General features: G+C 44.4%; 1 protein-coding gene across 2 annotated transcripts in view; it reads left to right on the top strand.

Annotated features, from left to right (window-relative positions):
* The window catches only part of GCT (RNA polymerase II transcription mediator), a 79515-nt gene that overhangs the window by 47715 nt on the left and 16419 nt on the right, over window positions 1-15381 (top strand). For both annotated transcript variants that reach the window (XM_087378771.1, XM_087378770.1), the window contains exons 10-13: window positions 5401-5479; window positions 10259-10603; window positions 10681-10767; window positions 10886-11213. In XM_087378771.1, the coding sequence (XP_087234897.1) occupies window positions 5401-5479; window positions 10259-10603; window positions 10681-10767; window positions 10886-11213 (839 nt within the window). The remainder of the gene's footprint in view (window positions 1-5400; window positions 5480-10258; window positions 10604-10680; window positions 10768-10885; window positions 11214-15381) is intronic.

Below are 15381 nucleotides of genomic sequence, written 5' to 3'. Positions count from 1 at the left end.
GACACTATATCAGTCCACCTCCCCAACCTTTGTACTCACCATTTGATGTGACATCTAATCCCATCTTCTCCCTTCTCCTTCCTCCCACGTGTTGCCTACATTCTCTTCCAATCTCTCTCTATCTCTCTCTTCCCCTCATCGTCCTCTCTCTCTTTTCCTCTCCCTCTTCCCCTTTCCGCACTTCTCACTCAATCTCTTCCTCTCTCTTCCCTCTGCCAATTCTATCCCCTACACCAATCTGCCCTGCCTCCTTCATTGCAATGAATCAGGTATAGACCCCAGTATAAACAAAAGTATGTGTAGGTGTATAAGTGTGTATGAGAACATAGCTTGTCATGCCAGCAAAACAGATTTCCAAGCTGGTTTATTGCAGCCACTAACTGTTTTAGATGGCTGAAGTCATGGATTTGATGGTTACCAATAGTTGTGGGCTGCCTTATATGGGGGGGGATGGGCTATGGTCTGTACATTGTAGGTATGGTGAGTGTGGGAGCAAGTACAAGAGTCGAGGCTGAAAGGCCGTCACGTCAACTAGTGGGAAGAAATGAAAGTACAAGGTACATAAGATAGACCCTAGGACTAAGTGTCCTAGATGTCACATAGGACTAAATGTCCTGTGTGGCATAAAAGGCACTAAAACACTAAAGTGCCTATAACTATGCCTACAAGGCACATACCAGGGCCCATAGTGCATCACTACGACCAAGAGAAGATGGCCTACAAACCCCCCTCCATGGTATGGGCTGAAGTATTCTGGAAACGTCTCAGAATACCTGGTATTTTCTGATCATGGTGGCACATGTTTATCCAAAAGGATATAGCCACCGATGAATGTACAAGGTATGTCAGATTATGTAACAAAGGGAACCAAGTGTAAAGCCTATCGGAAGACTTCGAACTTGGGACGAGGAAGTACCTTTGTAAACATATCTGCTATGTTGTCGGTATCATGATGCCACAGTCTAAGTATATTGGACAGCTCCTTGATCGTTTTCAGTTTGAGGATTGCAAGCCAATCTCTACTTCAATGGACCTTGGCTTCAAATTTTCAGCCCATGATGGGGGCCCACCATGTGATATCACTCTTTACCAGCAGGCTGTTGGATGCCTCATTTACTTATGCCACACCATACCTGACTTACAGTATGCAGTATCCCAGCTCAACAAGTTCATGCACATGCCCAGTTCACAGCATTGGCAGGCAGTGAAGAGAGTCTTCAGATATCTCAGAGGCACTCAGGATTTAGCCCTCTTCTATGGTGATCAGGGTTCACTTACCATGCATGCTTACACGGATAGTGACTGGTCAAAGTCTCCTTCTGAGGGAAGCAGAGGTAAACAAGAGTCCAAGGCATCAAACATGTCAACTTCTGGCTTAGCTTTGCAGTCCACAAGAGGAGAAGCTGAATGTTCAGCAAAGATTACATCTCTACTGACAACAATCTTCCCAGTATTTCGTTGGTATGCTCTCCTAGGTGTAACCAATAAATATGCATTTGATTGCCTTGTCATCAAGCTTAACATGAACATATGCAAGAGACCGAAAAACTCTCATGTGTGAAAGTGAAGGCTTCCCGCCTTTCCATGCTTCAAGGTGTAACAGTCCTCAATGCCCTTGTAGGTGATCTATTCAACACATAGTTGGCACACATCACTACATCAGGCCAAAATTATTGGGCAAGGACTTGGCCTTAAGCATGCATCTGGCCATCTTCATAGTGGACATGTTCTTTCTTTCAGGAACATGATTATGCTGAGGAGTGTAATGAGTGAACAATGCCCCGTGAAGACAAAAATGCATCAGAATCCTTTGACATATACTCTCCCCCCTTATCTGTGTTGAGGGTGACAAGCTTGCATCCTGATTCATTCTCAACCATATTCAGCCATTCTCTCATGCCAAAGATGAGTTTTAGCAAGCTGTGAATCTGAAATAGCAAATGCTTCAATAGAGAGTGCAGCTGAGTGATCATCAAGGTGATAAAGTTCCTTTTTCAAAGTGCTATTGAGAAGTATGGCATTGTCATCACGAAGATCATATACTAGGCATTTGTAGCCATCAAAAATCACTCTGAAACTTGAAGTGGCAATTGCTGAAATTGAAATCAAGTTGACTTCAATTCCGGGCACAAAAAGAACATTAGTCAGAGTGACAGGATGGCTTGAAATGGATGTGAGCTGCACATCTCCAATTCCTTTTACAGCATAGGAGGCATTATTAGCACATGTGACAGTCCCCCCTCTAGGTGCATTAGCTAAGGAATGAAACAACTGTCTGCAAGATGTGACATGCTTGGAAGCACCACTATCAAAATACCAAGATTGAGCATCATTAGCAGTAAAGAATGCATCAACTTGGGAGGGATCAAAGGAGCAATGGACAGCCTATGCCCAATCATGCTGGAGAGCATGTGCATGTGAGGCATCTGCTGGCTCATGGGATTCAATTGCATGTGAGGCATTAACTGTCAATCCTGCTTTCTTTTTCTCCGAAGCAATGCGTTTCGTGCATTCTGAAATTTCATGCCCGGGCTTGCGACAATAGTTGCATCTTTTCTTCTTTGACTTATCTGCTGTACTTTTAGATGCATTGGAGGAATTGCCACTGTTAGGCGCATATTTAGGCTTGCCCATAAGCTTGGAAGCCTTGCCTTTTCATGTCTGCTGTGAAGCAAATGCATGATCAGGAATAATAGCTTGCCTATTAGCACGGCTTTGCTCTTCCTGCAAAAGCAAAGTGACTAGTTGATCAAAAGAGTAGTGGTATGGATTACCCATGGCCACTAATCGAAGGGTTGTAGCAAACCCTTGATATGTATCTGGCAGTCCATTCAATGTGGTACTACAAGCTCAGAATTTGGCACCACCTCATCAATATTGGCAAGTTGTTCCATGAGGTCCTTGACCTTTGTCAGGTATGCATCCATAGAGTCACCATCATTCATATTGACTTCTTGCAATTACCTTCTTAAATATGCAACACGTGCCTCATTGTGAATCTGATAAAGAGAAGCCAATTTGTCCCAACCATCCTTTGCTGTCCTGCAAGATCGGATGTGTAGAATAATGATTCTCTTGCATGATAAAGCAATACAGGAATGTGCATTTGCATCTCTTGCATCCTATCTTGTTTGTTCCCGAGTTGGAGGAGCAACAAGAGGGGTGCTAGAGGATAAAGAATCAGGAGGAGTACCCTCTGCAGAGGGACCAGCAGTAGGGGCAGCCAGTGTAGCATTGGCTGGCCTCAGATCAACCCCAGAAACAATATTCTAAAAATGCCTTGCAACAAGAATATGTTTCATAAGATAAGATCACATCGGATAGTTGGTGCCATCCAACTTATCATCTTCACGAAGAATGCCAAATAGATCATGATTGTTGCCAGCCATTGCAAATGGGATACCCTGAAAAGAAAAGACCTGAAAACACAAAAGCCTCAAGGCTATCACTACAAAGAGCTGGCTGTCCAAAAAATGATAGCAAATGTTTGCAAGTGAATGTCCTGCAAATTTCCAGCCCAAATCAAAGGGCCAATGCAAATTTGACCCAAATGTGACAATGCCAAAACAACCTGAATGGCTATAGGCAATCTGTTGGAGATTCGCACGTGCGGAGTCTGTACGGGTAGATACAAGCTGTACGGACATCTGATATGTAGGTACATGTGTACGAAAGGTAGGTACGCCCGCATGTATAATTGTACGAAAGCATGTACGTGTGCAGGTACACCTGTACGGAACAGCTACTGTGTAGGTACGGTTGTATGACGTAGGTATGGCGTACGTATCGTTGTATGGCACAGGTACAACACATGTACCGTTGTACGGCACATATACTTTTGTACATCATAGGTACGGTGCAAGTACGGTGCATGTACTGTTGTACGGTGCATGTACGTTAGTAGATGCAACGGGCAGAGAAGCGAGGAGCGTAGCGGTACGGCAGGGCGTGGGATCTGTATGGACATCCGTATAGTCGTACGGACTGTACGGATGGAACACGACTCGAGCTATTGAAGGCTGTGAGCAATGCAGATCCGGAGGCAGGGGAGCAAGTCCTAGGAGCTTTGATACCACTGTAGGTACGGTGAGTGTGGGAGCAAGTACAAGAGTCAAGGCTGAAAGGTCGTCACGTCAACTACTTGGAAGAAATGAAAGTACAAGGTACATGAAGATAGACCCTAGGACTAAGTGTCCTAGGTGTCACATAGGACTAAATGTCCTATGTGGCATAAAAGGCACTAAAACACTAAAGTGCCTATAACTATGCCTACAAGGCACATACCAGGGCCCATAGGGCATCACTACGATCGGGAGAAGATGGCCTACATACATGGCATTAATGGGGATCCCATGGTAGTTTGCACTCCATCATGTAGTTGAAGGTTTTAAAATGGTGGGTGACTATCATGCCTGGAAAGGTTGCTTTGTGGGTGCAAAGACTGTTTTTTTTTTTGCTTCCGCATGCTCCCTGTTCACATGGGTGACTATCATGCGTGGAAAGGTTGCTTTATGGGTGCAAAGACTGCTGTTTGTTTTGCTTCCATGTGTTCTGTTTATGGGTGCAAAAACTGCTGTTTGCTTTGCTTCCACATGATCAGTTCAGGCATGTTCCCTGTTCTGGAACACAAGGTTATACGTCAGAAGTGCTGAGGATGAACCTTCAACAAATAGCTTGTTTCTTGAGCAGGCAACAAGAAATGTTTATAGGGTTTGCCTAAACACGTTTTTTGGGGAGTAGGAGCTCGGACTATTGACATGATGTATCATTACCATGCTGAATGACTTCAATTTCGATATTATAAGGCAAGAAATTAGAGCCTTCAATGAAAGTACATGAAGGGTTGATGCAGATTTATGTGAAATATGTGATGGTACGGAAAGATTGCATGTACAAAGCATTCACTGAGATTGAGCCAGTTTGACATTTACGGAAAGTTGCAACGTAGTGGCTATGGCAAACAGCGGATGCTCAAATCAGTGCCAGACTAGGGATGAAGTATCGTAACTTTCTGCAAGCTAACAAATATCAATTGTCTGACCAGTCTGGATCGATGAGTGTGGCTGATCAAATCTGTTTGTATTGCATTGAGGTCTTTTGCTGTGTTTCGCAGGACTCGGCCATAATTGACTTGTGCAAGGCTTTTGCCGTAGCTGGACAATATTTGCTGTCCCCTAATTAGAAAGAAACAAAACCTTCTTTTTCCTTTCCCCTGCTCTTTGAAATACTGAAGGTTCTGGTCTTCCTGGTCTTTATTTAAGGGTTAAGACAAGTATCCAAATGAAGAGAGCACTGTCTTATCGTATTCTTGAAGAAAATGAGCATGTAGAACTTGTCTTGATGAAAGTTGACAAATTGTATGAAGCTTATGCTTCCTCATGTTGGCTGATTTCTGGGCAGTCGTGGTTGCTCCACATGGTCTGATTGGGGAGCTTAGTGGATGCTGTTCGGGCGATCTTGTTCACCAACTTTATGAGAGGTGAGTTCATGCCTTTATGCAAGCTTATGTCTTTGGGTACATAATGCCAGGATATTTTGTTTTCTTTGGAGTTATCAATTTGCATGTGCCCCCCATTGGACTCTCTCTCTCTCTCTCTCTCTCTCTCTCTCAGCACTTCAGCTCTCAGCAAGGGCCTTAGTGAGCCCTTTGCTTCAGCCCATAGCACCTTGTATGAGTTACTTTTGTTTTGGACTATGTCTCATAGGCCCGCAAGGCCTCCCGTAGACGTTAATAAATCTCTCTCTCTCTCTCTCTCTCTCTCTCTCTCTCCCCCCCCCTCCCCCTTTTCTCCCCCCATTCTCCCAAAACAAAAAAAACTCCCCCTCTATCTTCTACAAAATTGAATTACTCTGTACATCAGGCCTACGCGGTGCCTTATTTCATGGCTTTTCCAATTTCTAATTTGATTTTGTCAAGGGTATTATGTTAGCCTGTTGTCCATCATCTTTTTCCATAAGGTTAAGTGCCCTGTCTTTAATGGTTTGCTGTTTGTAAGGGTGCATATTGGAGTAGTTCATGCATGTGAAACATGGTGAGCAGGGATAAGGGCAATTTTAAATGCAGATGTACGTGTCTATATTTGAGTACGTGTATATATATTCTTTGTGTGTGTGTCCGCCCGCCCCCCCCCCCCCTCTCCCCTCACCTGCTGCTCGGTCCTGCCACCCTGCAGCCCAATCTCGCCACTCTACAGCTCCCCCTCCTCCAGCCTTCAGCCCTCCTTCCTGCTGCTCCCGCCTCCCCCTGCTGCTTCTCTCTCTCTCCCTCTCTTTCTCTCTTCTCTCTCACACACAGCACTAGGGGCCAGGACAATAGTCGGGCTGGACCCCCTCGAAGGTCTTTATTGGTTCAGAAAATGTAATTACAAGCTTCAGTTTAATGCTGAATCGATTTTTACAAAGAGCTCATAGCTCATTTCTTTGGCTAAATGCCACTTGTCAAATTTCTAATCTACTTTCCTAATTACATGCCACCTAAGGGCAACTCTGAACTCCTCGTAGCACTTGGTCACGTGGGTGACCTCCTGAATGCTTGCTAAGCTCCATATTGCTCTTGGTACCTGCAACAATTAACTAAAGCCCACAACCTTGATTAGCGCATTGCATGCAAGTAATAATCTGTGGACTAATCCTAGTTGCTGTGGGCATCCCCACCAGGCAAACATGTGCACATAATATAGAACAAATTTTGTGGTCGACCAAGGTCAACCCTCTTGATCATAATTAAGGGGCTTGACTGACAGTCAAGGCGCCTTAATTATGGCAAATTCTCTCCAACCTAAGTTGGCACATCTTGGTTAACCGTAGTTAACCCTCTTGGCGTAAGCCAAGTCTCGTTGACCGAAGTTAACACCCTCTGACCCAAGTCAGTTGTATTACGCTCTAGTTAACCCTCTTGGCCTAAGCCAAGTCTCTCTAACTAAGGTTAGGTTGGAGTTAAGTATCTTTGACTGTAGTCAATACTTTGACCAATAAAATATAACTCTTTGAACATAAATAAACAAGAGGCACACGTGCCTACAGCACTGCCCCCAAGTGGCTGAGTACTAAACTGCTGTTGTCCCCCTTTCAAAGGGCCTACAAAATAGTATCTTTCTAGTAGCTAGAGCTCTGTCCCTAACGGCGCAGTGCTAATAAAAGAAGAACTCTTGATATTCCCGACTCCGGCCGGAGAGTTTTGGCTTTAATTAAGGCGCCTTGATCCATGGTCAATCCATGGTCAAAGCTCGTTAATTACGGTCAAGAGGTTTGAAGTTGGTCAACTAGAGCATTTCTATGTTATGTGCGCACGTGTGTTTAGTGAGGACGTCCACAGTGACTAGGATTAGTCTAAAGATTTTTATTTGCATGCAAGCGTTAACAGTTAATGCGTGCCATGGGGGTATGTCTGATTAATGTGTTGCAGGTACCAAGAGGGGTTGAAAACCCAAAGCCTTATGGAGCTTAGCAAGAAATCAGGAGATACTTCGTGTGACCAAATGCTATGAAGGCTCCAAAGTTGCCCTTGAGGCATGTAACTAGGATTTAGGCTAGGATTATGACAAGTGGCATGTTGCCAAGAAAGTGAGACCTAAGAGCTCTTTGTAAAGATTCCTCACGGCTTTCAGCCTTGGAGCTTAAGCTTGTACTGAGATTTTACTTGTGAAATAAAATCCTTCGGGGGGGTCCCTAGTGTGTTTGCACGAGAGAGAGAGAGAGAGAGAGAGAGAGAGAGAGAGAGAGAGCGTTGAATATCACGTTCAGTTTAAATTACCCTTGTTGGAGAGAGAGATTAACGGCGAATGATTGCAGAGTGACTCGCAGCAGTAGCGGGAATCAGGCTGACAACACCACCACATAGGTCATGGATCTCTGGAAGTAGGTAGATGACATTCGACGACAGCTAGCATGACCCTAGCGAGTAGTACATCTATGGAGGAGTGCATTGCCACGATGTACTCCGCTATTGAGGAGACTTCCAAGGGGATGGATGTTGTGAAATGAGAGCTTGCAAAGGCAGCCGTTGCAACCACCTTACTTTAGTAACAATAGAGAGTAAGGCTCTCAATATCAACTCGTACCCCTAGCGCCGTCACAGGTGCCACCACTTTTAAGTTTTGTGACCTCCACCGTGCATGTATAGGAGATGGGATCGAGGAGGCCTGGTGCATATAACACAACCCCACCAAAGACCAATCCTTGGTGGTACGCTTCAGAGATTTCGAGGCTCGACTTCGAGATCAGCTATATAGGTAGAGGAGAGATGGATCTACTTGCAACAATGATATGTCGCACATAAGGAGCGGACGTGGGTAGTGGTACGGGAGGGACAATGGTCTTAGAGGGATGCCTGTTAACTTACTTGCCTAGGAAGGCAGGATCTATGGGACTTAGAGAAGCGAGATGTTGACCTGCCACATAGAAATCTACTAGTCCTCCACCCCTTAACTTGTGAGGCAAGCTGGACCCAAAGTCTATGGAGCAACATGATGGCTTGTCTGCGACTATCTTCCTCCACAAAAAATAAGTACCAAACAAGTTAAAACCCTATGTAAATTATTACTTTCTTTCTTATCACATCAACATCCTCTCATAAAATGAAATCGTTTAGTCTTCACAAGCAATTGCAGCTTGAATGAAGAGATTTTGGACTACTTTTTGATTAGCCTTCTCCTTTAGTGCTAGCCTTCGTCATGGCTAAGTGTGCCCTTCACCTCCGGAGTGCTGACAGAAACTCAGTAAGAAGACTTTGTATAAATGGATGCTCAAGTATGTGTTCCTGTGTGGATTTGTATGTGTGAGGGCATATGTTTATACTATGGTCTACACCCACCGTTGGGCGCTGATGACGTCAGTGGGGATGTCACAGTAGCTAGTCCTTGCTATGCGTGATTGAATTTATGGTTTTCAACCTATGAGTGACTATCATGAGATTGAAATTGCACTATGTTGTGTTTTTAGAGGATGATTTGGGCATGTTCTTGGATTCATCTAGATATATGCTTTTGCCGTATTAGCGGACATGCAATTTCACCTTGTGAAGTTTTTGTCCATGTTGCGGTCTGCTGGTATTGTGATAATTTTTTCTATCTTAAGTGGTGCGTTGCCCTATCAACCATATTTAAATGCTTGTCTGGGAGAGATTACACTGAAATCGATTACTCTTCACAAGAAGTTGTAGCTTAAATGAAGAGATTTTGGACTACTTTTTAATTAGGCTTCTCCTTTGGTGCTAGCCTTCGTCATGGCTGAGTCTGCCATTCACCTCTAGAGTGCTGACAGAAACTCAGGTTGAAGACTTTGTATAAATGGATGCTCAAGTATGTGTGGGTGTATGGATTTCTATGTGTGAGAGCATAGGTTTATACTATGGTCTACACTCACTTTTGGGCGCTGATGACGTCAGTGGGGATGCCATAGTAGCTAGTCCTTGCTATGCATGATGGAGTTTATGGTTTTCAACCTTATGAGTGACTATCATGAGATTGAAACTGCATTATGTTGTGTTTTTAGGGGATGAGTTTGGGCATGTTCCTGCATTCATCTAGATAAATGCTGCAGATACTTTGTGTAGTGCGGCGTAACTAAATCAAATTTCTTGTTTCTTTACTTACACACAAGATGGATGACTTGCATCAATTTCGTTCCAATCTGTTTGTTTTCTGGCTATCCATTGGACATTATAAAGAATAAACTGCATGTCTATCCTAAACATTGTGCATCATTGAAGTATAGCTACAGATTTCAAAATATTGAATGGGGAATGCTGGTATGGTGCAGCTTGTGTGAGTAAATTATTTTGCTTTTCTTTTTTGGTTTTGTGGACTCCATACCGCTTGATGGATGGCTTGCATAAATTTGCTTCAACCTGAAAGTGGGTCTCACAAAGGTATGTCCATGTGTAGAAAAGAGCAAATTGTTTTTTAGTGCAAAATTTGGGTGCTTCATTCTGGTTAGCATTATTATGTTTTTGTCTTTATGGTGCTTCGATCATGAATGATTGTTTGCGGATAAATGACATCTGTTGGTCCTAATGGGTAACTTGATGAAGCATTCACCTGAAAATGTAGTCTGCGCGGCAGGTAATTTAGCAGAAGATGAGTGCATGTGCATGATCAGATAGAGTGTTTTCCCTATTGAGCCATGTGTTTGCTTAGCATGTTTGTATGGCAGCTTGTGTGAGAAAAATATGCTGTAACCTTGCCCTCAGGGTGGGGCTTGCAGATTTATGGATCGCTCGACCTGAAGGCTCATAGCATCAGTGACACTTCTATTGCAGTAAGCTGAAGGCTGTAAACGATGATCTGGCAACTGATGTACCTCTTCATTTGGTCTCATCTTGCTACCATGGGAGAAGTTCAACATATGGTCTTCACGCAGAGGTTTACTTTGGGCATGGCAGCAATGCAAACCTGGCTGCACTACAAGGCAATGTGATATCAGCTACAAGCCGGAGTCTTCATTCAGAACAGACTGTAATAAAAAGTGAGATAGTAGCCTTAGACAGGGAGGATCGGGCTTGCTCAAATGACAATCACCTAGTAGAAAAAGTATTGCTGTATCCACATGAAGCTGTGCTTTTTCCATTTGTGCCCATCGTGCCAGCAAAGATATACTTGAAGAGGTAATCTGCGTGACCACTTTTTATCATTTAGGCTATCTTAAATCAAGTATTACATGGACTTGTGTTTGTTAATACAGGTGTTGGATGCAAAGGTGGGTGGGCACCACATGGATTGAGGATGACCTTCAAGTAGGCTTTACAGCTGCCAGCTCCTGTTCGTCTTGGTAGGGCACTCTGGTTTATTTACTGGCGGATTTTGGCTGTGATGTTAGAACATTGAATTCTTCTTTCCTATATTTTGAGGCAATTCTCGAATCTTGTTGAAGGTTTCTCGTATTGCAGGTGTAGAGTGCATAAGACATCCAGCCATGAGATGTTAGACGGCGTACTTACCAGTACAAATGCATCTTGTGGGATTAAAACCCCTAATAGCAAGAGCAGTAGCAGCAGTAGCAGCAGTAGTGGCGGAAGCAGCATCGAAAATAGCAGTAGCCATGGCAGCAGCAGTTCAAGTGACAGTGATGCTGAAGCGGGGGTAGGACCGGGGGAACTTGAAGCAGATGCTGAATCGCTTGTGATGAAGGGGAATATGGCCATAGGCTTCAAGCAGGCACAAGTCTCTGCTGGACAGCCCACAGATGATGGACTAGATGAGATGAAGGGCTTTGAGGTACTTAGATAAACCATGGCACTTTGGCTGAGGAAAAACGTAAAATGCAGTGTTGCTTGTGTGTGCAGATACTGAGAACTGTGCTGTGCTAGATTGGATATCCTTATTTGGTAAGTAGAGGAAGCCTGCAGTCCTGTATGATTACTCTCCCATCCCTGTACATTGCCCGTTCGCCCTTGGCCCCAGCTTCCATGGGCTTCTTAAGGCCTTCTTCGGCTCCTCTTTTTACATATGTGTGAGGTCAATGATGAAGATTCAGGTTAGCCTCTTTGCCATACCTGAACTTGATGATCAAGAATTCTCCCGTGTGTCACCCTTTCCCACCCTCCAGGCTCTCTCATTGTGTGTTTGTTCCAATTCTAATTTCTCATGCATGTGTTCCTTGGCTATGTCCAAGGGGCTGGTTGCACCGTCCCTAGCTCCACCAATTTGAGGCTGAGGGCTTTGTTCCTGCTCCTGCTCCTGCTCTTGCTCTTATTCTTGAAGATTTACTCGGTAACCGTTGATGAAAGAAAAGTGGTAGGGAACCTAGTGAAGAGCCTATGCAACTGAAGACAAGACAGGTGCGAAGCAACTCTTTTTCATTTAATGGAAATGTTTACTAGTTCAGCATGCATGGTCATGCCTTAGACAGCCAAGAGTAACGTTCATGAAAGCAAAAGGAGAGAAAAAACAACCAGCAAATCACTATAATTCAATTAGCTCTGTAGATGAGGTCGGGACTCCCTATGGGATCAGACTAGCAATATGGGCTCCAATAGAAATAGAGCAAATGCACAACGCCCAGAGCATGTACCCGGACCACAATGACTTGAGATGATACCCTCAACAGGCCACAAACAAGCACAAAGACACCAGGAAGACTCTCAACTGAGATGGCACAAGTGACACGATGAACAAGACTCAGTCAGACAGGAATAAAGCACATATGTGGAACCATAAGCGATAGGAATGAGCCACAACTCCTGCAGATCATGACTTCAGTCGAACAGGTCCTCACCCTTCCTTGTCCACACGTATGGGCAACTTCCCAATCAGCGTTGTCTTCACGTACGCAGCAATCTCTCCTCAGTGTATGAGCAATCTCCTGCGCAATCCTTTGGCTTTTCTCCTCAAATTCTCGTTCACCTCAAGAACAAGCGATCAGCAGCTCTTCAAATACCAATGACAGAAATCCATCGAAGGCGGGGGCAAGCTTTGTACGTGCGCCTCAAGTAAGCAAAGCTCTCTCTCACAATCAGCGCAGAAGGCAGCGTAGATCACCAGCGACGTGCAATTAGTGCACACCTCCTCTTCTTTAAAAAAAACCAGAGTCGTCACCTTCTCTCCTGCTTTTTGGAAAGCCTCTCTCCCCTTCTCTACCATCTGCGCTCCCCCTCTATAACGCAGCGTCAACTCCTTTTGGAAAATCCTTCTGCCACCCACGTAATGAGCCAAGTCCCCACGTATTGCAGCATTGGCTCCACGTAAAGTTGTAGCTTCCTCATGCAAGCCACCTCTCTACGTAAATTTTCCACGTCATTGCCTCCTTTTACCACTCTTCTACTTTGCCTAAAAAAACATTGCACCAAGACCTTTCTCACACAATTGGGGTCACATTTCATTAGCACACAACCATCCTTCAAAACAAGGTATTTTCATGCATGCCCACAAATTTACCACATTGGATGTAACACAGATATTGACATGACAACATTCCATGCACAGAAGATCATTTATCACACACACATTAAAAAAAAACTTTTACATTTGACATTCAACCACCGACCCCGTCACACATGGGTACATTGCTCTGGAGTGCATCGATATTGCGTTTTCATCACTTCCCATAGGAAGTTCCTACAAACATTTTATTTCATAGTCAAATATTTACATGATATCATCTTTTTTTGGGAAAAGATGTCTTTGGAGCCATAAAAAAACCCCCATCACTAGCTAACTATGTGCACCTATGTGTCTCCCTACATTATTCATAGTGCTAGTATTTTATTGCTCTTTTTGTCTTATCACCGTCCAAGGCTTATATCTGCTTACTACTACCTGAGGCAAAAATTCCACATTTTTAACAGGTGCCTCAATCTTTGCTTCAATCTTGGCTGTGATTTTCTTTGATTCTTCTATTGCCTTGACAATGGTGGTGGCCCTGGTTCTCATAGTACACAGGACATCTGAAAGCGAAGTCCTCTACCTGAACCTCTTGCAAGTCGCATAAAGTGCAAATGCAGCTCGAGAGGGATGCCCCCCAGTTTCAATACATATACGGTGAGAAAAAATGTGGAACTGCCTGATCGAGATCCTCAAAACGTGGGGGAGGTGGATCTGGGTGTAGCCAGGCGTGTCAATGAGACCTTCCTCTGAGATTTGTAGGTAATGCTATTTGCGCTTCACTGGAAGCTTACTAGGTGCTAACCAGGTCTTGTATGTGTATAGCTGTTTGAGATCCCTCTCGAAGGAGTTGGTTTGCCTCATGGTAGGTAAGTTAAACCAAGGGACTGGGAGGCCATACTGAAAAGGAGACAATCTATCCATGTGAATGTTGGAGTGTCATTGGCCCACTTGTGAGCTGCCAAATGAGGAGGACAAGGGGTCAGGGCACTATAGGGTATGGGCTTACCTGGATAAGACAGGTCTACACAGCCTTGAGCAGGTTGGAGGATCAGCAACACCTGAAACTGCAATCTGGAACTGCCGCAAGGACACGCGGCAGGTTCTGGATGGTGCACAGCATCTGTTCAGCAAAGAACCTGGTCTGGAACAGGACCCGCAAGGTTTGTGACTGTGTGCGTGACAACTGTGACATGGTACAGCAGGTGGAGCAGAGACAACCAATGCGGGGTGACACAAAATAGGGCGGAAATATCTGCGCCTGTTTTGAGAAGATCCAGGAGAGGAATGGAACAGATCGGGATTTTTCAGAGTTGGTCGGCTGACTGGGGTCTCTCTTTAGCCTATAAAAGGGCTGACATTTTTCCCCTACGCTCATGCAAACTGAAGCCTCTGCAAAGGCCCCGTGAGAGCATACAGCGTTACAGATTTTACCTTCTGTGGTTTTGAGTAACTGCAGTCTCCTTGATTGCCATTTTGCATCCAGCTTTCTGGCTGGTGGTTACTGCTCTTTGTGAGTGGTCTGTTGCCCATGTGTTGTGAATGAATAAAATGAGGTCTATTCGTCTCTATTTGCTGTCTATTCTCTGAGTTATTTCAGTAAGCGTTTGCTGGGATTCTGAGGGAGTTTTTTGAGAGATTAGCTGAGAGATCTAAGGTGCTTCTGCTCAGTTAGGGTCTGCTTTCCATACAGTTCCCTATTCTACCAATATAGCCCAAGACTCTTAAACCATTTGCATGTCTGATCCTACCAGCATCTCTCTCCCTCAGCTGCTAATTCATTTATGGGGATAGGGCTAGCCACACTAACCTACCTCTCTTTGAACTCTTCTTGTGTTGCTGCTCTCTTTTTTAGTTTCATTGGGGAGGAAAAAGAGCATAGTGCCCTCTTGCTCTGTAATTCTGCAAAAGTGAAGTAGTAGTAGGGAGAGGTAGGGAAAAAGGAAAAGCAGGGGATGTGGTGTGATGGGAGGGGGGCAACGATGGAGAGAAATGAGGTATTACTTCTAAATTTTTGGTTGACAAATCAATGTGTCTCACTGGAGCTTTAAACCTTCAGACCAAGGGTTCACTTTCATAGCATTACTAGAGGACTCTCCTGGTCCACTTAAGCTGCATGATTCCTACTGTTCACTGGTGCCAAAAACATCCTTTTCAACCTTCATTTTATGAACTCCATTAGGTGGTGCATACCAAGATTCCATTTTTTTGCATACAACATCCTTGATCACTCTAAACTTTTGTGTTACAGGGTTGTAATCGTGATACCTCTTTGGCTCGGTTGAGATCCTAACAGAATGCATTTTTCAGCCTTTGGATCAAGCTTTGTCCTCAAATCATTTGGAATATGCACATATGCAACACAGCCGAGACTCAAGTATGACACATTGAGAGAGAGAGAGAGAGAGAGAGAGAGAGAGAGAGAGAGAGGCGGGTGGATGGGTGGGAGAGAGAGAGGCGGGTGGATGGGTGGGACTGCCTGTGTGTGTGCGCGTGTGTGTAACTGTTTTCCTGTGGGTGGGAGTGGATAAGTTTGCTAGAGTTGTATAAAGAGCTTACTTGC

Source organism: Dipteris shenzhenensis, chromosome 9 (assembly GCF_047967505.1).
Source record: "Dipteris shenzhenensis isolate YYH24624 ecotype China chromosome 9, Dip_SZ_1.0, whole genome shotgun sequence".
Taxonomy (NCBI): Eukaryota; Viridiplantae; Streptophyta; class Polypodiopsida; order Gleicheniales; family Dipteridaceae; genus Dipteris; species Dipteris shenzhenensis.
The sequence above is the reverse complement of the archived record's forward strand: the minus strand, read 5'-3'. Positions and strand labels throughout refer to the sequence as shown.